The sequence below is a fragment of the Perca fluviatilis genome, chromosome 16 (genome assembly GCF_010015445.1).
Source record: "Perca fluviatilis chromosome 16, GENO_Pfluv_1.0, whole genome shotgun sequence".
NCBI classification, from domain to species: Eukaryota; Metazoa; Chordata; class Actinopteri; order Perciformes; family Percidae; genus Perca; species Perca fluviatilis.
In genome coordinates, this window is record NC_053127.1 from 34,273,610 (window position 1) to 34,300,129 (window position 26,520).

A 26,520-nucleotide genomic window follows, 5' to 3' on the forward strand; every position below is an offset into this window, starting at 1 on the left:
AAATCTTACATAAACATTAACCATGACGTTAAAAAACATGAGCCTGCAGTGGACACCTACACCGATACGGTACATTAAGTGTCAGCAAAAATACAAATGTATATTATATCTAGGCTTTTAGAACAATGCATTTATTATTTTTACTGTAACATATTGCACAGTACCCTCTACATTTAGGGCTTACGCAGCACTTCTGAACAACAGAAGTATTACAGGCTTCTTGGACCTTTTATATGAGACCAGAACCATTCAATCAGAGAGGTGTTGTTCTGGCCCCGGTCTTTGCTGCATTTGAAGCCCCAAAGCTTCAAATCATTTTCGGAAAAAAACTAAAAGAAAGCCCCAAAACTTCACAAGGCTTCGTCCTCCCATCCCTAGTACCAATACAACTTCATCAAAGTGTTTCAATGCCAATGTTTCCCTATTCAGTTTAGGTTTGGATTTTATGCCACAATCTAAAGCCACCATGCTGGTTCCATAGACTTGCTCTCTCATTACCATAAACACACATTGTAGTTTATTTTGACTAAAACAAACACACAAATCACAAGTACACAATTGTGCTGTAGTAAATACCCACTATTGCACCATATTCGCCCAACAAATGCACTATTTACTCAGGTTTAGACTACTGTTTGCTAAGAACTACAGTGCCCAGCTGTTTTTGGAAATTACTAAGCTTTTTTTTAAAATAAAGTTTGAATTTGTAAATCATTTTTAAAAGTTTGTTCACTAGGAACCAATGAGCCTCTAACACATGTTGATTTTGGGTCTTTTCATGGAGTTGGAAAAACGTTAAAAATATATATTGACAGTCCAATCTTTTAACACAAGCCTAAATCCTTGTTTTCCTGAAGTTCTCGTCTCGCTTTGCCAGACCTTCCTCCAAAGCGCACTGGAGGAGGGTCTGGCTAGTCCACACAGCATTCCTGGATGGGAGGAAAACGTGCTCTGTTTTATTGGCATTTCTTTAAACCAATCACAATCATCTTGGGCGGTGCTAAGCACCGGAGAAAAGCCACGGTGCCTCTGCTAAATAGTCTCAGGAAGGAACTTGTTTTGGTGGAACATGTGTATGTTCAAAAGTAGTTTTAGTCGTGCAACAGAAAACTCTGATTGGACAGATAGTCTAGCTAGCTGTCTGGATTTACCCTGCAGAGATCTGAGGAGCAGTTAACCATAGTCCTCACAAATCCACCAGAGGTTAGAACGCCAACACAAAGAAAGAGGGAGGTGACAGATATCCTAAATGAATGAAATCTGGCGGATTTTCAGGTGGCAACGGAGCAATCCCTGAAGTGGAACATCGTGGATATAGACTACTGAAGTTCTAACTTTGCATTAGTGATTTAGAAAACGTACGTAACGTGTGTGTTCTTACAGCCAAATATGATTATAAGATGCTGTTACATGTACAACAGAACACACTTCTATCCACAACTAACTGATGCTGGACGTGTAAATGCCCAGATGTTTCTTTAAATACCAACATTTAATCACAAAACAGAATGAGTTGCACTTGCCTGACAAAGAGAAATGTAGTAACTCACCTCGTTCCTTCTCTTTCATACATCTGTGTATCCAAATATTCAGTCTGTGACAGGGTGGGGTTCCTGTTGGCATGGGGGTGTGCTGCTACATCAAGGCTATCACAAACCTGAAGATCTTCAGTTTCAACATCATTTGCATATTCATCCTCTCCATCTCCCCGCTGTAAGCTGTCAGCATTCTCCTTCTGAGGAAGAATGTATTTGTTTTGGTCATGGCGTCCAGCAGGCATTTGTAGCTGCTGCTGCTGCTGGTAAGCTCTCTCCTGGGCCAAGCTCTCCGTGTCCGACTCCACAGAGTCCCACCGGTCGGCCAGAACCGCTGGTCTCGGAGAAGGAGGCCTCCCTTGCTCAGTCTTCAACACTTGAGACATCTTCTCATGTTTGAGTCCTTCGTCCATGTTAGTGTGCTTCATAAAGATCTGGTCATCTATGTGGTTGTCAAAAGTGAATTGGAGAATGCCGCAGCAGGATGGTAACTTACAAACACTGCAACCAACAAACAAGATATATTTATTGTACAAGATGAACACTAGGGATGGGGGAGAATCAACACAGCATAGTATCGCAATATTTTCTGTGGCAATACTGTATCAATACACAGATGCCAAGTATCAATATTTTATTATATATGTGTTGGTCATTGTCTGCTTGACAATCCCATTTTAAAGTGAGATGAACAAACAGTGTTTGTGTATCTTTTTGGGGACATAATTAGAAATTGGGAAAAATTTGAAGATGGAAAAAAAAAAAAAAAGGTAAATTGCAATACATATCCGAATATTGTATCGTGACATAAGTATTGTGATGATATCGTATCATGAGGCCTGTGGTGACACCCCCCCCACTCCTAATGAACACCAGGCTGTAAAAGGAGCAGAGGTATGTTGAGCATTTATGTGTTTATTTCACAGCTTTGACCTGCACATATCTGCCTGGGTAAAGTGCAGGTTTAAGACAGGATTCATCAAAAACCTCATATTCCAGCATGCAGACCTGTATGTACTTTCATATCTTTGAATTCTTGAACCCTTTCTGACAACTCATAAAAAGTCCGAAACAACGCAAGATCACAGCGTGCACTTGAATAAGTCACTGAATCCACACACTAAACATGTGTCAGCACTGTCTCAACTAGAGTAACTGGCAGTCTTTTCATGTATCTTTTATACACAGTATGATGTTCAGGTAACATGAACCATGGCTCCGTTCTATTAAAGGGTTCCAGTAAACCCATGACTGGATCTGACACTTAAATGGATTGCAGCCAGGGTTCAAAATGTACTTTTTTGTCCACCAGCCAAATGGCTAGTGAATGTTCACATTTTACTGGCCACTCGATTACCAGTTTTTTGGCTGGTGAGTGAAGCAAATCTATCAGCCAATTGCATACCTTAGCGTTTGGCTAGAAGATGGTGCTAATTTTGAACCCGGATTGCAGCCATCATTATTGTTATTGAAGTGAAAGAAGAAATAATTGTGTATTTTCCCTCCAGTAAAGCTCTCGGAACTAAAGAAAAGGGGTAACGTAGCTAACTGTTACTGTTATAACGTTACCGTTTGTGAAGTGTAAAATAGAAAGGTAGCCTTGTCTATTATCTTTTACCTTCGCGTAACCTAGTAAAAGTAACTTCTATGGCTGACACAGGGCAGTGGAGATAGGTCTTGCAGCGAGACTATGGTAAAGGTTAGTATAAAAGCGACCTGTCAGCTAACGTTAGCTTAGCACCTACTGTAACGTCATATTTGGCACAACGACCCTAGCGATGGGGTAAAAACCACAAGGAACACCAGTTTAAAACACTTAAACATATCTACTTTATGTATTTAACGTTATAGTGCCAATGAAAAAAACACTAAAATGTGCCGTGTTAATTAGCTAAACATTCAGGGGGAAAAAACTGAACTCGTTTAGATACTCACCTGTTTTCCTGTCAGTACTCCACAGCAATGTTACCATAGAAACGCCGACGCACACATGCTGCCTTCAAGTGCCTCTCGTAAAAGCTCCGACTTTTTTTATTACAAGAGTTCACACCATGAATGTATCATAATATAGGCACATACGAATCCGAATCATTGATGTATGTGTTTTCGCGGCAGACATTTCGTCACCACAAAAAAAAGGTATAACTACAAATGAATGGCTCCATTACGTGCATGCCGTCAGGAAAGCACGCACAATACAAGCTCCCTGAAATGCAATCATTGGACCCAGCCATGTTTTATATCTGCCGTGTGATATTGGTTGATGTAGCAGCCGTTTTGTGTTGGGATGTCAAATTAGACTGACCATTTTAACCATTGTGTTGACTTAGGGTCAAATTGACCAGTTTTCAATTTGTTTTATATCAGAAAATATGGGACGTAGAAATAAGCAATGAAAATGTAACAATTTAAAACGTTGGAAAATGCAAAATAAACTGAAAAAGGTTGACGGGAAGACAACACAAGGGTTATATACTTAGCATTCAAAGAACCCCACTCAGCAATTATTTGAAGTATCACCCTCAGCATTTCACACTCGCTGCACGCGCCCAGTGCCTCAGCTTTTAAATACTAGGTCTGCATCGCAAAATACTGCAATTACTTATCAGAAGTTTGTGGCACTATGTCCAAAAGGGGTTTTACTTATGTTAGAGGGATCACATACCACTTTCGCTGAGATGTCAAGAAACTCGCTTTGACCAGTAGATGTCGCCATGTACTTGCAATTGCGATTTTCCTCACACCAGGTGGTTCATTTTCAGTCACATGTACTGCATTGCATGACTTGCTTTATATTACACAGTAAAATATAAACTTAAGAAAATAAAAATATATAGTAACGGTTCTAGTTCTTTGCAGCTCTCAAATGTTTCCAAGTCACAATTTTACTTAAAGCCACTAGTCAAAAGCAAAGCAGCCATTAGAAAAACAAACTGTGGTGTTACTGATCCTATAACAAACTGTGGATCATACATCAGCTTCTAACTGAAGGGCTCTGCAGAGCATAAAAGAAATATTGTCAGGGAGAGGGTTAAGATTTTTTTATTGTCAAAGCAGTGACATCCCAGTATTTAAAACACTCGAGACAGGTCTCGACATGAGAACTTACAGCTCAATTGTGCATACAACAAGTATTTCCCAGTCCCAAACCATGCAATAAGAGTAATCCCTGAACCCAGTTTTATTTATTTTTTACACTCTTTAGCTTGTTGTAACTTGTGCTATAAGAGGGTTACTTTCTTGGAAACAATCTCAGTAGCAGCTGAAGTGACCAATGTTTTAGTCAACCTCCTCAATGGTTGGTCCGGAGGATCCACCACCACCAGGTGCAGCACCACCAGCTCCAGGGAAGCCACCAGGCATGCCTTCTGGCATACCACCAGGCATGCCTCCAGCCGTCTGGTACAGTTTGGTGATGATGGGGTTGCACACCTTCTCCAGCTCCTTCTGTTGATGTTCATACTCCTCCCTCTCGGCAGTCTGCAAAAGAGGACATATTAGTGTTCTGGCCTTTTTTATCATGGCAAAAATATTCAAAATAAAAACCGATTTAAAAGATTTACCTGGTTCTTGTCCAGCCAGCTAATGACCTCGTTGCACTTCTCCAAAATCTTTGTCTTGTCGTCATCACTGATCTTGCCAGCAAGCTTTTCATCCTCCACAGTCGATTTCATGTTGAAAGCATATGACTCCAGGCCGTTCTTAGCAGACACCTTGTCACGCTGGACGTCATCTTCAGCCTTGTACTTCTCAGCCTCCTGGACCATACGTTCAATGTCCTCCTTGCTGAGACGACCTGGGAACAAATTGCAAATAGTAAAAAAATTAAAATAAAATTGTGTCACAGTACAGTTGAGATTACATCTACGTAAGAAAACGTTTTTTTAAACTCACCCTTGTCATTGGTAATGGTGATCTTGTTCTCCTTGCCGGTGCTCTTGTCTACAGCAGAGACATTCATGATGCCATTGGCATCAATATCAAATGTCACCTCGATCTGGGGAACACCACGGGGAGCGGGAGGGATGCCTGTCAGCTCAAACTTGCCCAGGAGGTTGTTGTCCCTGGTCATGGCACGCTCACCCTCATAGACCTGTTGAAGTATGCCCGGTTAAGCAGAGGATTTTGAAACAATGCGTTTACAGTTCAATTTTATTTCGCTCAGACATCCAAGGAAGGTCAGTGCCATCTTTGGTCTTGCGACCTCTGGTGGAAACTACGAATGGCAGGAATAAACGTCATCACTGCGAAATTGACAGCCTATTAAAATGAAGGTTTGCTTACCTGGATGAGCACACCAGGCTGGTTGTCAGAGTAGGTGGTGAAGGTCTGAGTCTGCTTGGTAGGAATGGTGGTGTTTCGTTTGATCAGGACAGTCATGACACCTCCAGCAGTCTCAATACCCAGGGACAGAGGGGTGACATCCAGTAGTAGCAAGTCCTGGACATTCTCAGACTTGTCACCAGACAGAATGGCAGCCTGGACAGCTGTAAATACAAGCAACCACCATTTAAAGTTAGACACTCCGCTTAAGTTATCAAGGCCACTGCTCTCACAATGCAAGTGGAAGGGAAGAACAATGTGTGCATCCATCTGGCTCAAGACACTTACCAGCTCCGTAAGCCACAGCTTCATCTGGATTGATGCTCTTGTTGAGCTCCTTTCCATTGAAGAAGTCCTGAAGCAGCTTCTGGATTTTAGGGATACGGGTTGAGCCACCAACCAACACGATGTCATGAATCTGCCCTTTATCCATCTTGGCGTCACGGAGTGATTTCTCCACGGGGTCCAAGGTGCCACGGAAGAGGTCAGCGTTGAGTTCCTCAAAACGAGCCCTGGTGATTGAGGTGTAGAAGTCAACTCCCTCGTACAGAGAGTCGATTTCAATGCTGGCCTGGGTGCTGGAAGACAGGGTGCGCTTTGCCCTCTCACAAGCGGTGCGCAGACGACGGACAGCTCTCTTGTTGTCGCTGATGTCCTTCTTGTACTTGCGCTTGAACTCAGCGATGAAGTGGTTGACCATGCGGTTGTCAAAATCTTCCCCACCAAGATGTGTGTCTCCAGCAGTGGACTTTACCTCAAAGATGCCATCCTCGATGGTTAAGATGGACACATCAAAGGTGCCACCACCAAGATCAAAGATGAGGACGTTCCTTTCTGACCCAACCTGAAATAAAATTTGTGTTAACCTTTTCCAAAGCAGTCTATGGACTACCTCAATTTAGTCAGACATTGGACACCATTCAAGTATTGTTCCAAGTTTCCTACCTTCTTGTCCAAGCCATAAGCGATGGCAGCGGCGGTTGGCTCATTGATGATACGCAGAACGTTGAGGCCAGAGATTGTGCCAGCATCTTTGGTGGCCTGGCGCTGGGAGTCATTGAAGTAGGCGGGTACCGTAACTACAGCATTGTTGACAGTCTAAAAGAGAAACAAGCCAAACGTTAGCATAATTTACATCAAAGCTAGCCTTATTTTGTCCGGAGCTATGCCAAATTACATACTTTTCCGAGGTAGGCTTCAGCAATCTCCTTCATCTTTGTCAGCACCATAGAAGAGATCTCCTCTGGGTAGAAGGACTTGGTCTCACCCTTGTACTCAACCTGAACCTTGGGACGGGTGTTGTCATTGATGACATTAAATGGCCAGTGCTTCATATCCGACTGCACAACTGTGTCGTCAAACCTACGCCCAATAAGTCGTTTGGCATCTGCAAAAGACAAAGGGAGCTTTTTATAAACTGGGAAACATATCTATAATGTGAGCTTCCATAAAGAAGATCACTCAGACATCCAAGGAAGGAGTTGGGCCATCTTTGGTCTTTCAACCTCTGGTGGAAACTACGAATGGCAGGAAAATCGTCATCACAGTGAAAGTGCTTTACGAGGTAATCTACCATTTATATTTTTCAATCTTGTGTCATTCTTGTCTCATGTTTAAAGACTACTAATAACACTAAAATGTTTGTCAGGAGAGTGACAAGAATGACAAAGACTTACTATTAAACACCAAAAAAAAGGTATTCTTACCAAAAACTGTGTTGGTGGGGTTCATGGCAACCTGATTCTTGGCTGCATCTCCGATCAGCCTCTCAGAATCTGTGAAGGCCACATAGCTGGGTGTGGTCCTGTTGCCCTGGTCATTGGCAATGATTTCAACTTTGCCATGCTGGAACACACCAACACAGGAGTAGGTGGTCCCAAGATCAATGCCAACTGCTGGTCCCTTAGACATATTTCCTACAGAAATAAGAAAATAGTTAATTACTCAGTGTGACATTAGTTTGAAGTTTGTGTCAGATAAAAACAGTTCAGACCATGACACCAAAGTACAACTTCCAATTAGAACGTAATATGAAAGCTAATTCTATTGAAGCTGTACACAAGTAATGAGTCATAGCATGACGTATAGGGAAACAACCTCCAAATGAGATAAACTCAAATGCATAGTAACAGCCAGACCAAGAAACCTATTGCATTAGAGCAGAGGTAAACCAGTTAAACTCAACTCAGGATTGCAGAAAGGATACAAACAACTCCGTGCCAGATGATTTAAGCAACTTAGTTGGCCAAAGGAAATGGTGGCATAGCATTTTAAAAGAAACCAAGTGATTTATAAAATAATCATGTTCATCTCTAAGTTCAAATAAAAAGGGTGTTATTGTGTTAATAAAGCCAAAGGCCACCAACCAGGCTGCAAAAGATAGGGCAGAGCGCATGGCGCTAGTTCTGGCCATGTGACAATGAGAAGTTAAGTTTGCCACAATAGCTACAGTTAAAACCGGAAATGGGGATTAAATAAGGCAATTTTATCTTAAAAATCCAAACAGTCAATTAAACTACACTGGAAAAGCTTCATTATAACCGTTCGACTGAACTGTAAGACAATGTAAGGCGCATGGCAATAAGGTCTGAAAACTCAACCGGAAGTCTTAATTCTGGCTAGCTTGACAACGTTTGTTCGAGAACATTCTCGAGCGTCTCAGAATCCCCACCCCCACCCTCCCCACTCTCCGCTAAGTAGCTAACGTTAGCTTCAGCTAAAACTCGACGTGAGCCTATACAAGCACAGCAATTATAATGGTCTACATCTTCGGCACTCAGCACCAGTAATTACAAACCAAAAGGAAATATCGTAGGTCAGTAAATATCGTTATCGACAGTGAGTGAGCAAAACGGCTAATGTTATCCAATCGAAGCAGCCTAACGTTCCGAGAGGTGTGGGGAATTTGTACTAAAGAATATAACGTAACATTGTTGTGACGAATCGAAGTAGCTATAACTTACCGAATTGTTGAACCAAAGATGAATTTAGATGTTGGAATGGACAGTGGCGAGGCTGACTTGTCCTTGCCGGTATGAGGAGGGAAAGGGAGGACGGATTGTTCTCAGAGCTATATATATCGCCGGCAAAGCAGCCAATCAGACGTCGAGTCTCTGAGTCTTTCCTCAACGGTCCACCAATGACGCTTTTGATGTTTTGATGACGCTAATAACGATCCCGCCTATTTCCTGTATGTCATAATCATTGTGAATCTTGTGAATGGCGGCCGCGTGGTTCAAGGCGATATCTTTGTCTGGTGATACGAGATGTACTTAGACAAACGACCCTTGCATCCGAGATTGTGTATCCATATGAAGTATTTATGTGTATAATTAGATAATATATTTGTCTTATACTTCTATTGAGAAGGTAGGTAGAGGCCAGCAGGAGCAATTTAATCCTGTCATAGGCCTCGGGGCGTGGCTAAACCGATGACCGATGTAAAAAAATGATACAGTCGATATGATATGGGCAAAACCCGTATAGACTATGATGGATTATACATCCATTATGTGTTTAAATATCCTTGTGCTTCCGGCAACCACCACAACGAACCGATTTACCTCTGCAAAAATCAAAAAGTCAAGCCTCACCACAAACGTAGGCTACTGTAAATGAATTCACTTAAATTATACTTCATTATATTTTCAAATAACACAAACATCTCTGTCCAACAGTATGACAAGTCATAAAAGTTCTTCACAACTGCAAATACTATCAGCAATACATTCTGCACCACTGCGTGCAAACACTAGGCTACCATCAGGGGCGTTGCACAACATTCTAGACCTATACATTCTCTAACTGCCCCTTTCTATTACTGCATCCACAGCTATTCATTCTAGTATATTTGTGGGCCCTCCTCTCATAAGGCCCCTGTATTAGTCCCCTTTTTCCCCCTGGTCTGACGCCCCAGACTGCTGCTAATACAGGAGACCACACTGTACTATACAGTATGCAGATTGCAATGCATCCAACCAAGAGCATAGTAATGCCATAATAACTGAATGCATTCAAATGAAACACTGACTTGCTACACTGTGACACCAAACTGACCAGTCTCGCTTTGCCAGACCTTCCTCCACGGCGCTGCGAAGGAGGGTCTGGCTAGTCCACACAGCATTCCAGGATGGGAGAAAAACGTGATCTGGTTTATCGGCATTTCTTTAAACCAATAACAGTCATCATGGAATGCTCTGCACAGTGCCTCTGCAAAATAGCCTCGGGAAGGAACCTGTTTTGGTGGAAAGTGTGTACGTTCAAAAGTAGTTTTAGTCGTGCAACAGAAAATTCAGATTGGACAGATAGTCTAGCTAGCTGTCTGGATTTACCCTGCAGAGATCTGAGGAGCAGTTAACCATAGTCCTCACAAATCCACCGGAGGTTAGAACGCCAACACAAAGGAAGTTTAAGGTGACAGGATATCCAGCCGAAAATGAGGGACATCCGGCGGAATTTCCTGCGGCACCGGAGCCATCCCGGAAGTGGAACCTCGTGGATATAGACTAATGCATCCCCAGCTATTCATTCTAGTATATTTGTGGGCCCTCGTCACATAAGGCCCCTGTATTAGTCCCCTTTTTCCCCCTGGTCTGACACCCCAGACTCCTGCCAATACAACAGACCACACTAGATGTACTATACAGTATGCAGGTTGCAATGCATCCAACCAAGAGCATAGTAATACCATAATAACTGCATGCATTATAATGAAACAGTGACTTGCCAGTGACACCAAACTGACCAATCAGTGATAAAAAAAAAGATATATATAATGCTTGGTAGATATAGCCGATGAGGAGTTAGCTTTAGTTTAGCCCTCCTCTCCTCTTCCGCCTATCTGTAGGCTACAATCTCACTGATGTATGAAACTGCAAATCCGTTTCATTTAGGCCTACTATTAATTATTCAAAGGTGCAGGAGTGCAGGAGTGCAGTTCCGGATTGTTCCAGCCCACTTTAACCCCTGGTGGTTACCTTTTGCCTAGGCAGTGAGGTTAAAGATGTGTCTCAGGGTGCAGAAGCAGAGCCACAATTATTACTATTTCCCTAAAACATCACTCATCCATGTTTTGAAAAAAAGATGACATTGTGTTGTAGCAAAATAGAATTTATTGGTACATTCAAACACAAAGTGTACAGTATTTACACGGTAGGCTACAATACAGTACTAGCAAGTTACAACATTATGTTATGTGTAAACATTTCCTTTTTTTACAAGGTACGATAAAAAGCTAATCAGCTTAATCTGTGAGCATGATAACGGTGCAAATGACATTGCTGATGTTATAAATGTAGTATTTTACAGATTGTTACAGCTCTGTCTCCTTTATGTCACACTTGGCGGAAGTTTGTCCTGGGGTTTGAGGTGGAGACGTCTGCTCTTTCTTTTCACTCTCTGTGTCTGCCATCGCAGCTGTGTTTATCACCGAGGTTATCACAGCTGGCTTTTCAACTTCGTACCGTGTGAATGCCGTGTTAAAGAGCCCTGAGAGAGAGAGAGAGAGAGAGAGAGAGAGAGAGAGAATTTTAGCATTTTACAACCACAGATTCATACAGAAACAGGTCACCAGAGACTGAAGGCTTGAATTGAATTAGTCGCCTGTTTACTGTCAAATAAAATGAATTCAGGAACAAAATTAAGTAGCAGTCTAATAAGACAATTAGAATGTACAAATGTATGTACAAAATACAGATACACATTGATGTGAAACCGCACTAAAAGAAGGGTTTACCAGAAGTTAATGTAAAATGTTTAATATATGTTTTATTGAATTCAAAGTTTTGAATGTGTTGAATTAAACTCATATTATCTGACTGGATTTCTTGGCCTCCTCATCTGGACAAAAGTAACCTTTATTTCCTGACTGACTAGTAGAAAGCATGTATCTTTTTCTCCCAAGGCTGCCAGCATTAAGCAAACACTCTCTCGGCATGTTTTACCGAGCTTAATTCAATCCTATAGCTAAAAGTTGCATTCAATAATAATCACATTGAATTTCAACCCATAGCACAACCCTTCTATGGGCCCTATTTTAACGATCGAAGCGCACGGCGTGAAGCGCCTGGCACAGGTGTGTTTAGGGCGTGCCCGAATCCACTTTTGCTGGTTTGACAGCGATAAAAAGGGTCCGTGCGCCGGGTGCATGGTTCAATAGGGTTGTTCTTAGTGTCTTCATTAATTCAGAGGTGTGTTTTGGGCGTAACATGCAATAAACCAATCAGTGTCATCTCCCATTCCCTTTAAAGCCAGGCGTGTTTGGACCTTGGAGCATTGCTGTTATGATGGAGGATTTACACCGTAATATTTTTATTTGTAATCTTCTGCATGTGTGTGCTGCTGCGCGTCCTTGTGTGTGTAACAAGCATAATGTGCCTGTGCTGTGCATAAGCCTAGGAGCATTTTACTAATGCTCTGTTAAAATAACAATGAAATGCTGCGTTATTGACTTTAGACCAGGTTTTTGTTTTTCAATGGTGCGATCACTTCCCGCTGCCTCAAGATAGCAATACGCCCAGAATGCACCTGAATACGCCTCTCTGTAAGACCAGCATCCATCCATCGGGACTAAGATGGGCATAGGTGCATTTGCTATTTAAACGACGTGGGCGCTGCGTCGGACTTAAACTAGCAAAGACACTCACTTGGGCTTTGTGCTGCGCTGTGCCGGGTGCAAGAAAGGGCCCTATAAATTACCAATGTGTTCACAAAGCATGTGATGGGAACAAGAGGAATTTGAATGTTTGCACTTGGATTACAGTCTCTGCTGTTCAGTATATTTCTTCTGGCCACAGTGCTGAATCTGCTTACCTCTTCGCCTTTGTCCTTGGGAGTTCTTGTCTTCCTGGCTGTATTTTGATTTACTGCTATCGTCTGATGGATCAGAGTCCTCATTCTCTGTAACAATAAAAACTGTCAAATGTTTTTTTTTTTAAATACATTTAAAAAAGAAAGTGCTTGCAGCTTAATTACAAGATGCAGAAAATGGGAATATCTGCTTACCTCTCTTCCAGGTAATGTGCGCTCTCCTCAGCTTGATGGCAAAAAAAATCACTACCACCAGAAGACCGAAGATCAGGCATGTAACCAGGAAGACCAGTAATGATGAACTTCTAGTTTCTATCTGCATCTTTGGGTCACTCACTGGGAATTAACAGAATGCTCGTGGTTAAGTTCAGCAAAGACTTCATTAATTTAATTTAATTTTAATCCTATGCATTTATACTATGTGTAAAAGCAAGTCTGTTATCTGATTATCATTTTCATACCAGAGCAACAGAACTTTAGTCTCCACCATGCAGACACTAATACTGATGACAGTGTGAACGTACCTGTTGTGTTTCCCTCTGTGCGGTTATGGGATGTGATCTCCTCTGTGGTCTCAGATGTCCAGCCTTTAAGGAATTATGAAGAAGATACAGTCAATAACACAGACTAACATAAACTGTTGCTGCCTGTTTTCTAAATGGAACAACTCAATTGTGGTTGTCCAAAATTACCACTAGGTGGGATCAGACTGACATTTGTCAAGAATAGTTTGTCATATAATCTCACTGGATATCATACCTGTTGTGCTTGTTGCATTTCGGATGGTGTCTTTGCTCCTGGTTGAGCCTGATAACACAGAGAAATGAAGAATAAAGACTTTTTGATAAATAAGCCTCATGAGAAAATAGAAGTCAATACAGGTTTTTATTTTTTAAAGAAAATGATTTCTGTAATGCATGAAGATGAGCAGATGAATAACTGAATGTCATTTAAGAAGAAACTGTAAGGTCCTGTGTAACTTGTAATGTCAAAATTCATTTATCTCTGACAAATATTGCTTATTTAAAGTTGAAAACCTCGGGCTTCAAATATTTCAGAAAATGTAAACAGCATTTAGTTTGATCTCGGAAAGGCTCCTTAACTGCATGATGCCTCACTGTTCCATCTTCAGAATCAGTGGTGGAATGTAACTAAGTACATTTACTCCAGTACTGTACTTAAGTCCAAATGTTGAGGTACTTGTACTTTACTTGAGTCTTTTCTTTTCATGCAACTTTCTACTTATAGAAATATTGTACTTTTTACTCCACTACATTCATCTGTTACAGCTTTAGTTACTAGTTACTTTACACATGAGGATTTCTGCACACAAAACACATGTACTTTATAAAATCTGACGTTTTATAAATTAAACTACCCGACAATATACAGGCCGACAGTTCTCTACAGCTGAAATGATTAGACCATTAAACACACAACTGGTTGGATCATTTCCAGTTTCTAAAATGGGAAGATTTTTCTGCATTGAGTACTTTCACTTTAAATACTTAAGTACATTTTCCTGATGATACTTAGAAACTTTTACTTAAGTAACTTGTTCAATGCAGGACTTTTACTTGTAACAGAGTATTTTGACAGTGTGGCATTAGTACTTTTACTGCAGTAAAGGATCTGAATACTTCTTCCACCCCTGCTCAGAATGTATGAATGTTGAGTTTCACACTATACTCTGACACTTCCGTCACAGGAAACAGATCTAGTATCATAACTATAGTGGTGGTTATGCATCTGTTTTAAATGCACTGTGAAAGCTGAGATATCTGTACTTTCCATCTCATGGGCTGACTGCAACCTATTATACATGTGCTGTACAGAGAAATAAACAAGGGATGAGCATAGAGGAAAACCCATTTAAGGTTCATTAATCCACATTGTTATTTACGGTGTACTTTACGTTTTTAGATACTGTACATTTTAATAAATTAATGTAGACATTATTGTTCTGTTTTATGAATACTGAGTCTTTGAGGTATGCCATAATTCACTATTTGAATCTGATCGGTCTTCTGCCATGTAATCTCTTAGGTGTTGTTGGTTAAAGATTTCTACTGTTTCTATCTAACCTTTTCTTCATGTTCTGCATTACATCATCTAATGTGGAATACGTAATTCCTCAAAACTCTGCAATATATCCAAAACTCAGCAGCCGGTCTACTCACACATAGACCCGGGGGTCCAAACTTTTTTTAAAGAGTGCCAGATTTGATAATGGGAAGATGCCCGGGGGCCAATGATCCCTTCTGACATTATATTTAACAATAAAAGTTATCTACAAATTCACTGATCTATAACAAATTGTATTTTCATTGTCACAATTATGTTATTCTTTTTTTTAAATGGCAACGTCCTCCTCCCTCACTGAGCTCCTGCCCCGTCATACTCCCACCCCCAGCCTCACATCTTAGCTGCTTCCTTTTGTTTCTATGCAGTTTTGCTGCATTTTAAAAAAATATTTATCTCTAGTTGTTACTAGGGGAGGGGATCACCAGAGGCCTCACGATATAATATCATCACGATACTTATGTCACGATACGATATTATCACGATACGATATGATTGCAATGTTAAACAAATTGCAATTACCTTTTTTACAACTTCAAATTTTTTCCCAATTTCAAATGATGTCCCCAAAAGGAACTTTTGTCAACATCTGTTTTAATCTAAAAAGCTACAGATCTCTGTTTGTTCATCTCACTTCACTTTTATTGCTGCAAAATGGGATAGTCAAGCAGACAAACTGACCAACACATATATAATAATAGATTGATACGTCTGTGTATCGATACAGTATTGCCACGGAAGATATTGCGATACTATGCTGTATTGACTTTTCCCCCCCACCCCTAGTTGTTATTCAAGTTTTTATACTGATCTCGTTATTGTTTTTACCTTGTAAAGTAACTTTGAGTACCTTTTAAAGTGCTATATAAAATAAATGTATTATTATTATTATTACAAAGTTAAAAAGTCACTCACCACTAGTGTCCAGTCCAGTGGGTGCAGTGGCCCTCTTTGGCTCATTGGAGGAAAACAGCTGATTGGGGGGAAGAGTTGATAACTGTGTAGAGCTGTGTGATGAAGTCCTGTCCACCTCTGTGGCTGCATGGTACACTGTCGTTCTCCCATGTCTGGACCAGCTGCTTGTTGTTGTCTGCCCCTCTGTTGACCCTCGAGGCTGGGTTATGGGTGATCTGGTCGTGGTTGTGCGCCGGGGCTTTGTTACTGTGACAGAGAGGGGGTTTACATTATTATTTAAAGTGCTCATATTATCCTCATTTTCCGGTTCATAATTGTATTTAGAGGTTGTACCAGAATAGGTTTATGTGGTTTAATTTTCAAAAAACACCATATTTTTGTTGTACTGCACATTGCTGCAGCTCCTCTTTTCACCCTGTGTGTTGAGCTCTCTGTTTTAGCTACAGAGTGAGACATCTCACTTCTGTTCCATCTTTGTTAGGAGGCACACATGCTCAGTACCTAGGTAAGGACTACTAGCCAGTCAGAAGCAGAGTATGAGGGCCACGCTAGCAGCTAGGCGAGCATTATAACGTGTGTTCCAAAGTGACCACGTTTGTCTCTGAAGTAAAGGCTGGACTACAATAGAGCTGTTTGGAGCAGTTGGTGAACAGAGTTTTCTGTTGGAGATGGTAAGTCCCTTTCGGGGGGAGTTTGGGCTTTTTTACTTTGTAAACCTATAACATGCACAAAAAAGATATATAACACAAAAAGGAGAAAGGATGAACCCAAAAAACATAATATGTGCACTTTAAGCAGAAAAAGCATTCAACTCATGGAAAATCCAATTGAAAATCCATGCAGGCATTTGAACAACCTGCCAATCACACATCTGTTTTTTTTCTTTTTCATATGAATACAGGAAACCAGACTATTTGTGACATACAGAAAGAGGAAATTGCATGAGGCCGTTTTGTGTTTTGTTTTTGGTCGGTCAAGTTTCACAGTCTAGTGCTGCGGACAGTGTCATGGAGTAACTAGTGCGGAAAAACCCCTCTCCAGTGCTTTCCCTGTTTTGAGACGACACAACTACGCTTTCATTGTTCCTCAAATATAAACCTTTATACAGAAGTACTTCTCAGTAAACACGTTTTGGTAAATGCAAGGGACATTTTTACTCTAATTGGAGCTGGGGGAGAGTGAGAGAAACAGAGATAATTCATTAAAAATAAAAAATAAAAAAAAAATAAGGAAGTACTCACAATGTTGTTGAATTTGGACAAAGTCCATCAGAGGTTCTGAGAGCAGCGCCGGATGGCGAACGAGACATTTCACAGTGACTCTGTTCTTCACTGAGTGAAGACGTAACATATCCACTGAGACATATTTTTTGCCTCCATGGTGGACCTGGGCGTGTGCTGTGGAATGATATGATGTCATCAGTATCCATTTCTAAGCAGGTGTACCAGCAGCACCAGTAGTCAAAGAAACTCAATCATAATACGACATTGCTGAGAACTCACAATTTACAGTTGTGCTCAAAAGTTTATGAGCCCATGCTAAAGTTGACTAAGAAGAGGAATAAAAAAAAATCATCTTTTAGAAATTTTCTTTGTGAATGAATAATGTATTGTAAATAAATAAATGTTCTTCCTTAAAATACACATAAGTAAGTACACCCCTATGTTAAATTCCCACAGAGGCAGGCAGATTTTTATTTTTAAAGGCCAGTTATTTCATGGATCCAGGATACTATGCATCCTGATAAAGTTCCCTTGGCCTTTGGAATTAAAATAGCGCCACATCATCACATACCCTTCACCATACCTAGAGATTGGCATGGGGTACTTTCCATAAAATCATCTCTCAATGCAAATCAAACGAGCTATTAGGCTAACTGACATAAAACCATGCCCATCTCTAGGTATGGTGAAGGGTATGTGATGATTTGGGGCTATTTTAATTCCAAAGGCCAAGGGAAATTTATCAGGATGCAAATTTCACCCAAAATAAAATGAGTGGGTCTACATGTTTGTCAAAGTGTTGAGTTTCGGTCATTAAAGGACACAATAATTAAGCAATTTTAAAGGTTATGGCCGTCATTGGGGCTTGAAATAACATCCGCCAACCCACTAACCCACCATAAGGGGGTAGAGATTACTGTAACTGTGGAAGGTATTGTCATCAAGAGATGAGCCCACTCTGTGGTTGCTGAATCTAATTTTGATACGCCTACAAAAGGGCAATCGCAATGGCCAGTGCAAAGGGCTGGGTGTTCAAAAACAGTGAGTGCTCCAAGCATACCTGCTGTTTTTGTTCATGTATGCATTGCGCTAGGCACAAAACTATTGGACAAAATAAAAACTTAAAGGTTTCATGTCTCTGAAACAGCTGAGCCAGTCACAGTGCTGTACAAAAATTGTCTCATCAAAAAGAGAAGAGTGCACGAGATACAGCCCCACAAACATGCAGCTAAAGATGGCAGGCGATGCACCTTTCTGAGTCATGTTCAAAAAAGAGGCGAACCAAAGTGGGGCATCGACGGTAACAACCTCACTTTGGTTCGCCTCTTTTCTGCTATGTAGCTTTTGCCATTTATTCAAATTTATTGAAAAATTCTGCTACAGGATATAAAATGCTCTATTCCAGACTCAAACAACACAAAAATTATATAAACAAATTTGAAAGCACATTCATTTCATGATTGAAAATGACTTACATTTCATAAATAAGTCACATAAATTACAAACCAGCTTTATAATTGTACATTAGGCTACATCTTTTGACAGACAAAATGTATACAACCTAAAAAAGTTAACTGAAGGGGAACATACAACTTCTTCTGGAAGCTCCTTCCATGCTTTTACCGCAGTGTGAAGACCTTTTTTTCTCTTTCCAGACATGCATGTTCTGGGTTAAAGCTTTAAATCATCCCTAAGTTCACGTCTTATTAATATAACGTTATTAACAACTTACCAAGAATTTCAGGCCCACGATTCAATTTCCAGAAGATCTGGGGAGGATAGTGGTTCCCCTCAGCAGTGCATTTTATCACAAACTTTCCATTATGCTTTGTTACTCGCATTTTGGGAAGGCCTTTAAAATAATGAACACCAGAGCATATGTTATTACATTATAATGAAATGCTCAGTAAATCATCGACACAATGGTCATGGCGAGTCACAGTGAAGCTTATAGCCCTTATAATAAAAATAATTGTCAACGTCATATCATTTGCTGGCTTCAACAATAAAACAATCTGTCAACTGCAACATTATTCTCACCTAATACTGTCACCTCCACTTTCCTCTCTGTTGTGCGATCATGATACTGAGAGCATGTGTAGTTTCCTCCGTCTTTGAAGGTGACATTGGAAATACTGATGCTGAACTCTGACTCCGACAGATTTGTGATGCTGTAGCGCTTGTCCTTTAAAGCTGGGAGCAAGTGAGGGGGGGGAAATATGTTTAATATCCTACATTTCAAAAGTCTTAGAGATTCTTGCAATGTTTTGCCCAAACATTAGACAATGTGTGTTGCTGTTATACGTGTGTTGTGTGATTGAAGCACAAAAATATATCACCTTCACCTTGATTGGTGTTAAAGAACATAATATATCCTTCAGGGTTCTTCCAGTCGGCATTGGTCTTGTGAGCATTACTAAGCGGGCAGGTTAAACTGAGGGTCTGACCTTTTATCACAGTCACACGCTGATGGACCGCCAGGGAAACTGCAATCAAATAAATAGAAACATCAATTTCCTTGAAATTTCACACAGAGCACAATGTCAATTCCACGCCATACAGTTTGATAATACATTTAACATTTCATAAGATAACACCAATTCCAGGCAGCTACCCCTCTACTCTTCACAAACGGTTGAGCCAACGTCTATTGGAATTAAAGTATGTTTCCATCCCTCGCATACAGAGGTGTCCGAAGTTGAAACCCTGTTTCTCACGGTTTGACTCATCTAGTGTGTGTGTGTGTGTGTGTGTGTGTGTGTGTGTGTGTGTGTGTGTGTGTGTGTGTGTGTGTGTGTGTGTGTGTGTGTGTGTGTGTGTGTGTGTGTGTGTGTTTGTGTGTGGAGGTGGTGTGACAGGAAAGAAAACTTAACTCCTACTGCAACTACAATATAAGCAACCCCCCCCCCCTGTCACACATACAGTATAATGCATGTCTGATGAGACAGGAAGTAATGTGGTCAGTTATTTCATGGTGAAAGAGAAAGTCGTGGCTGGAGAAATGTTGTAGGTTTTTGTAATGGGGGCTTTTTCTTTCCTATGGGGTGAGAATGACGAATTTTGTGCCCCCACGAAAACACTTGTGGGGGCATATTGAAACCAGCAGTGAGGACAGTGGGCTCAAAGGATCACAGGTCATCAGGACTTTTCGACAGCGTGGGTTGTGTGTTAGATATTACAGTACTGTGACTGAAGAAATGTATGAAAAAGACAGAAAAATACTTAGACACAAACTTTGTACTTTACGCCAGCATGTTTTGGAGAGTTTTCTCTAAACTTTAGTGATTGGGTTTCAGACCCAATTTTTTTTTTAAAGCCTGATTTCGAAAGAATATTTCATTTCACAGGAAATACTATTTGCAATTTAAAATATATGCATCACATAAGAACCGATAAACCGAGATATACAGTATATTCATATATAAACATGCTTGCAAACATATATTACAATGTGCCAAAATGAAATAATAATTGAATAAAATGTAGTAAAATAAAATGGGTAAATTGGTTGAGAATCCATATGGGAATGCAATTTATCAAAGGTGACTAAATCAAAAGCTTTACATGTAAAACATACACTAATGCCTCAAAAAGCATAAGTTTGGGCAACATTGTTTTTACTGAAGACAAAAGCAACCATTTGACTTGTCAGAAGCATTGTAATTTTGCCCAAAATGTCCTCAATAAACCCTAGAATTTTGCAAATATCCCACATTGCCATCAAAAGACCAGTATTGTATCTGTCATAGGCAAGTCCTCTTCCAGCCGGTTCATCAGCTGTTTTTAATGGTACGATTCATCTCCGCTTCTCTACTTTTCCTAACAAAGCGTGCCAGGCGATAAGTATTGAAAGTAAAGGACTCACCCTGTATGAGTAACACGAAGACGCTGAGCTGCAGCTTCACTTCCATCTCTGACACTCACTAACAATCACACTTCGACTCTGCCGCGCTTCCTCATCACTTGATCTATTTGTACAGTACTGAGGGACCTTCCGTGACATCACAGCCATGTGGTTTCCACAGGTTCAAGAGATTCTCATGTGATACTGGTAAAAGTACAAGGTTAATAGTTCAGGATTTTATCAGCTACTGTTTCTGAAACTGAATGATAGGTATACTACCCAACAGTCATTTTTAGTGATTTCATGGAAAAGTAAAAACAAATCTTACTATTCAGTATCTTTAATTAACCATTTTCACAACATAAATCTTCAAAACAAATTGCAGGTAGATTGTATTTCACACATGGAGGAGGGACATTATGATTGTTAGTAGTTACATATATTTGTGCTTTTTCTGCTAACACAAGTTAACTGTGTTTACTGTGGTCTGTTGGGTTCATCAGAGTCAAATGTTTAGATTATTTTCAGGGTGCCTGGTTTAGCTATAACGGAATACTTCAGTTTGTATCAGAGAGCCTAACGGTCTCAATTAGATCAGCTCCAACTGTTCAGGAACTTTGGGGAACCGGAGGGATTTTTGCAGTTCCTAGAACATAGCATTCCTAGAACCCTTTTTTTCTTGTGGGACTGCAGTTCCTGTAACTCTTTCAGCTCCTACTTCTTTTCGCTGTTCCCTTTTCAGCATAGGGACCTAGGTGAAATAAGAGTCCCCACAACGGTACAATTTTAACAATTTTCGCCATCTTGTTTTTTTTCTTCTTTCTTTTAAGTGAGAAATGAACTGTTTAGATTTTGAATATAGGCAGTCTTTTGAAAATCGTTGCCAAATTGACAATTTGCTTCAAAGATTTCGGAGGTGAGAAGCTCCATGAAGTGACAGGACAGCCAGCAGGTGCCTGCCCCGGCCGCTAGCTCGTCACTGGGCCAGACACGCTCAGACACCCCTCTGTCAGCTGGAGGTCTCTCAGACAGCTCTCATAAATAAGAGGCTTTTATTTCGTTGATGGATCGTTTGTTTAAATATCACAACACATGTCCATCATAAGATCAACTGGAACCTGTGGTTACACACACACACACACACACACACACACGGCCACGGCGCAGCAGGAAGAGGCGGGGGAGAGAGAGATACCCGTTTCTCTTCGGGAGACATTAGATTTAGTATTTAGTTCATACTTTTTTTGGTGTATTTGTTTTCTGATTTTATAAAGACCGTTGGCGTGCTTGCGTCACTCCCTTACCCCTCTTACCAGTCCATATGGCCACTTGGCCAGTGCAAATACAAATGGAAAAACTGGTTATGGGGGAAAGTAGTTAGTAGAACTGTTTAGAAGTGGACTTTTCCTAGAACTACATTCCTGTAACTACTTGGTCGGAAACCGGCTTTATTCACCAACTGGTCCTCTTGAACTTCAGGCTGTAATTGTACGTCACTGAGATAAACTGCTTTGCACAGGTCTATGGTTGCCTTTGGAGAGGTCTTCTTAGCAAACAAACTTCCTGTGTGAAAGCATAGATGTAAAGGCAAAAGCATGAATTCAGACAGAAACTGTTTGAAGTATCTCATAGTTGGGTCTAGAACCACAATTCCGTGACAATTCTCTGGCTAAGATGTTTTAATTTTTTATAAAAGTTCCATAGAAGTCAAATCAATCATCAAAACATTTTAGCCAGAGAATGGTCATGGAATTGAGGTTCTAAACCCAATTATAATATTGGGTCAAATTTCAGCCATCGGTGTGGCTCAAGGGATGGCAATGTCGGTCATGACATTTTGTCATGGTGCCCATGGCTAATCTGCTTTAACCTTCCATATACTACCCAACATAACAGACACAACCACAAAATTTGCCAAGGACCGTGTTCTGCTCACATAAGATTGACCAGCAATTCAGACATAAAACTGCCTCAAATATATCAAAATTTATCCTGATTTTGTATTTTATTTTGTTGTGTCTGGACTCTGTAACTTCAACTGAAGAGCACATGCTTTTTGGATCCTCTTGAGTATTTACCTTAACACTGGAAACAGATACAGATATTTATCAGGAAACAAATCATTAGTGACTACATTTTTCCAAATCTTTGATATTTTTAGTTGGACTGTGGGAAATAACAGTATGCTCTTAAGGGGTTACATTTAAGTTGTACTAACAAGGAAGTAAACCTTGAAATCTACATTATTGTCTGAACTTTGGTATCATCTCATGGCATGTTAGGGTTTCTTAAGCCAATGTAGATTTTCAATTTAAAGCAACACTAGAGAACTTTCCCCGCTTCGGTCCCCCTACAGGTTGGAAGTGGAATTGTCCATTACATTACATTGTCCAGTTCATTCAAACTACAGATCCTCTACCTGATCTGGCAAACTTGCATAATGTAATGTAATGGACAATGTAGGGGGACGCCTCTCCAGATTCAGCAGTTTGAATGGCAGTCAAGCCAGCCTCCACTTCAAACACGGTAATAATTCAGTCAGTCAATGATAAATAAATCAATAAAACTAAATGAATGCACAGTCAATAATAAATAAAATGATTTTTATAAAAAATACCACCTGCAAACTAATTCAGAGAAAACTGATGCTTTGAAAATCGAGGCTTTGCCATTTCAATTGTGAATAATTTGTCAAACTTAACAATAAACATATGTAACAATACATTTACAATACACAGACCAACTTAGAATGTCACTCAGACAATAGTCTCGCATGAAGGCACCATATTTGCCTTCATAGGACCAGACCTTACTCCACAGGCCTATGGAGTAAGGTCTGGCCCTATGAAGGCAAATATGGTGCAAAATGTGAGCACTTGTAGCCTCATTCCTGAGTAAGCAAAGAAATATATTTTGAAAGCATATACATTACAGAGAACAAAAATAATTGCATTTGCATGTTTTCTATTATCCATATTAACGTGCAAATTCTTACACAATGTAGCTTTAACGTGCAAATATAACCCCTGTCACGCAGTTGACTCATGTGCCCTCTCACAAACTCTTGGTTTGTCATGTCTCCCTCTCTCTCTCTCACCCTCTCCGCTCTGTGCATGCTCACACACTCGCTCAACTTGTCACTGCGTTAAAATCAACCATACGAAGAATTAAAGAAGGCCAATTCTGATTCCTAACGTTAACTGGTCTCCAGTTAAACCATATCTTGGAAGTAGTTAGCTACTGCATTTTGACATAAATTAACTAACATTAGCAATGTCTAGCTAGCTCACAAGCTAATATACAGACAAACAGAATAAAGGTTAATAAAACATGGTAACTAGGGAGACCAGGGACAGTTGGAACCATAGACAGTATATAAGAATGGACCAACAGATCCCGTTGCTCTGGACGGATTCCAGTGAAGGATATTAGAAGCACTTTTCCGGTGAGCGCTCAGCGTTACTGAGCAGCCTCCAACTGAGAGAGACAAAGTAGATGTGACGTGAGCAACCTGTCTGAAAGTGTGAAGTCTTCTGGTAGCTGTGCCAAGAGAAATCTCAATCATTCCCAATCTTGCAGAGACGGAGAGCGTAGGTATATGTAAGGAGATAACATGGACACAGGCTAATTATTGCTAACTAAAATGCTAGTTAACATTAGTAATTAAACATAATGAGACGGCCACCATTCACCCCAGAAAAAGTCATATAACCATTCCAATGACTCCGAAGCTGTTAAAGGGGAAATCCCTCAATCTTGTGGTTGAGGGTCATACTTAACATAGCTAAAACCCATTTAACACCAGATTTCCCCTTTAAGTTAAGGTAAATTAAGCTAAAGCTCCCTTTAATGTGCAAATTAAAAGTAAAATGTCATCAAATCACATTTTAAGGTAATTATCTTTTTTTATATAAAGATAGTCAGTGGAAACATCTGATTGCTTACATCATGCCAAATATCAGAAAGAGGAAGACCGACAGGGGAGTCCCATTTCCTGTGCTGGACAGGGCTTCCAATGAAATCACACAGGGAAAGTCAGTCAGGAGAGTGGCCAAATCATATGGCATTTATTTATTTTTTATTTTTTTAATTTATAATTTTTTTTTTTTAAATCCATCCTTCCTTTACCAGCAATGGCCCTCCTGGCTGTATCGGTACAGCAAATGGGTCTGGGTGGATGCAAGGGGAGGACCTTTTGGTCTTTCTCAAGCACTTCCAGACTCACAAAAGTGCTTCTGGACAACCATACCTCCCACCTTTCTGTGGAGGGGATTGATTTTTGCAGGAGCCATGGCATCGTCCTCCTCTCATTCCCCCCACACTGTTCCTATAAGCTGCACGTTGCCCTGGTATTGCGCCAGTGAACACTGAAGAGGCTGGGGCGCTACAACTGCTGTGACAGCTGGATCCAGGAGCCACAATGACCATTTATGATCTGTCAGGCATTGTGAAGAGTGCCCTTCCCTGTGCTGCATCACTGGCAAATATTCAGGCAGGGCTTGCATGCACTGGAATTTGACTTTTAATAGGAATATTTTCAGTGACAGTGACTTTGCACCTTCCCTAGCCACAGACTACCCACTGCCAGCAGTGACACCAGAGGTTCCATCTTCCTCTACAACTCCATCACCCAATGTGGCAACGGTGGCATCCTCCATGCCACTTAGAGCATCATCCCCTGTCACACCATGTGTGGTGTCCGAGCCTGAGCCTGAGCCGTCATCCTCTGCTATGGACACAACTTTTTCACCCGTGTCCATCCGTCCACACCCAAAAGCTGGCCCAGGAAAGCAGAAAAGCAGGTCTGCAGCTAAACGAAAAATTTATTTCGGCAACAACAAAAAAATCCAAACCGAAGAAGCAGAAAATTCAGGTCTCATCTGATGATGAAAATTAATTCTGCATTGTATGCTTGGAGAGCTTCTCCAGGCCAAGGAAGGTCTGGCTCCAGTGCTGGTCCGGTAAAGCCTGGGCACACAAGGACTGCACAGATGGAAGGGATTTTTACACTTGCCACAACTGTGACTCGGACTAGGCCTACCGAGCCCCCCCCCCTCTCTGTTGTTGAGAATGTTTGAGTTCATGTTTAAACTTTTTGAGGTGTTCTACCCATTAAATTATTTTCTTGCACTATAATTTGACAACTTCACCTCTTTTTTTGTCATGTAGTATGAAAAAAAGGTAATCATTACTTAAAAACATGTAATGAATAGTCACAATAACATGATAATATTTTCCATTTTGAGTATATGATTTCCATTGTGTATATTTTAGACATATTACGGTTGTAACACATTTTTGCAAGTTCTACATATTTCATAAAACCACTTAAATACATTTTCAGCAGTTGACAGATTGAAGTTTATAATATAACAAATTGGTTATTCCAGTGTAAATGTTTTTTGATGTATTGCTAAAAATTGCAAAAAGTGTTAGAACTGTCCCTGGTCTCCTCCTTACATGTGGCTGTAGTATGACATTTAGGTGTTGCTGTTCAGATGACATGTAGGCTGCAAAGACTGTATGGTCCGCTGCCGTGCTAATGTTGGATTGCTTGAGAAGGCTGAATCAAACTACTGTTAGTCACACAAGGAGATATGTTATTGTAATTCAAACAACACAACGGCATTACACAAAAGTTTTAAGACATTTCTGTAATATAGGTCAATGATAAGAAATACTGACCGAAATGTGTTTTAATCCTGTAGTCGAACAGCTCCACTGTAGTCAGTTATCGTTCCAACAGGCAGTGTCAAAGACTGTTCCCCCGTAGATTTGTGTTTCCTGCTAC

The 26,520-nt window shown here is 40.5% G+C and overlaps 3 protein-coding genes and 2 non-coding genes across 11 annotated transcripts in view; all 5 read right to left on the minus strand.

Moving 5' to 3' along the window:
* The window catches only part of jhy (junctional cadherin complex regulator), a 41,258-nt gene extending 37,705 nt beyond the window's left edge, over positions 1-3,553 (minus strand). For all 3 annotated transcript variants that reach the window (XM_039777120.1, XM_039777119.1, XM_039777118.1), the window contains exons 1-2: positions 3,471-3,553; positions 1,551-2,036 (exon numbers count right to left, since the gene is read on the minus strand). In XM_039777120.1, the coding sequence (XP_039633054.1) occupies positions 1,551-1,963 (413 nt within the window). In that variant the 5' untranslated portion in view covers positions 1,964-2,036; positions 3,471-3,553. The remainder of the gene's footprint in view (positions 1-1,550; positions 2,037-3,470) is intronic.
* A 1,008-nt stretch (positions 3,554-4,561) lies between these two features.
* On the minus strand, positions 4,562-8,968 carry hspa8 (heat shock protein 8). The gene is made up of 9 exons (XM_039777121.1): positions 8,822-8,968; positions 7,565-7,774; positions 7,040-7,245; positions 6,804-6,956; positions 6,147-6,702; positions 5,820-6,022; positions 5,430-5,628; positions 5,099-5,331; positions 4,562-5,015 (listed from the first exon to the last, which is right to left on the minus strand). The coding sequence occupies exons 2-9, from the start codon at positions 7,767-7,769 to the stop codon at positions 4,815-4,817; spliced, it is 1,956 nt and encodes a 651-aa protein (XP_039633055.1). The 5' UTR covers positions 7,770-7,774; positions 8,822-8,968; the 3' UTR covers positions 4,562-4,814.
* Positions 5,693-5,785, minus strand: LOC120544758. The gene has a single exon (XR_005636561.1). It is a non-coding gene; the product is annotated as a small nucleolar RNA SNORD14 (small nucleolar RNA).
* LOC120544757 lies at positions 7,316-7,408 on the minus strand. The gene has a single exon (XR_005636560.1). It is a non-coding gene; the product is annotated as a small nucleolar RNA SNORD14 (small nucleolar RNA).
* A 1,983-nt stretch (positions 8,969-10,951) lies between the features above and the next one.
* Positions 10,952-26,520, minus strand: LOC120543837 (cytotoxic and regulatory T-cell molecule). 5 transcript variants are annotated; one of them, XM_039777126.1, is made up of 11 exons: positions 26,415-26,520; positions 19,225-19,371; positions 18,926-19,078; positions 18,618-18,737; positions 16,904-17,059; positions 15,663-15,908; positions 13,425-13,472; positions 13,190-13,252; positions 12,861-13,001; positions 12,669-12,770; positions 10,952-11,345 (listed from the first exon to the last, which is right to left on the minus strand). In XM_039777126.1, the coding sequence occupies exons 2-11, from the start codon at positions 19,250-19,252 to the stop codon at positions 11,170-11,172; spliced, it is 1,233 nt and encodes a 410-aa protein (XP_039633060.1). In that variant the 5' UTR covers positions 19,253-19,371; positions 26,415-26,520; the 3' UTR covers positions 10,952-11,169. The 5 variants fall into 5 exon arrangements, with proteins under 5 accessions (XP_039633060.1, XP_039633061.1, XP_039633057.1 ...); XM_039777127.1 differs by lacking the exon at positions 26,415-26,520 and adding an exon at positions 20,751-20,819 and having other exon boundaries at positions 12,669-12,755; positions 19,231-19,371; XM_039777123.1 differs by lacking the exon at positions 26,415-26,520 and adding an exon at positions 20,751-20,819 and having other exon boundaries at positions 19,231-19,371.

What these genes read in the sequence shown, in the direction of transcription:
- hspa8 (XM_039777121.1), bottom strand. Translation starts at nt 7,769, where the DNA reads ATGTCTAAGGGACCAGCAGTTGGCATTGATCTTGGGACCACCTACTCC. An exon ending in CTTATGGCTTGGACAAGAAG is followed by an intron (nt 6,703 to 6,803) that starts GTAGGAAACTTG and finishes ATTTTATTTCAG; the next exon opens with GTTGGGTCAGAAAGGAACGT. An exon ending in CACCATTACCAATGACAAGG is followed by an intron (nt 5,332 to 5,429) that starts GTGAGTTTAAAA and finishes ATTTGTTCCCAG; the next exon opens with GTCGTCTCAGCAAGGAGGAC.
- LOC120543837 (XM_039777122.1), bottom strand. Translation starts at nt 20,796, where the DNA reads ATGGAAGTGAAGCTGCAGCTCAGCGTCTTCGTGTTACTCATACAGG. An exon ending in CTTCGTGTTACTCATACAGG is followed by an intron (nt 19,372 to 20,750) that starts GTGAGTCCTTTA and finishes ATTTGATTGCAG; the next exon opens with TTTCCCTGGCGGTCCATCAG. An exon ending in AAATGCAACAAGCACAACAG is followed by an intron (nt 13,253 to 13,424) that starts GTATGATATCCA and finishes AATTCCTTAAAG; the next exon opens with GCTGGACATCTGAGACCACA.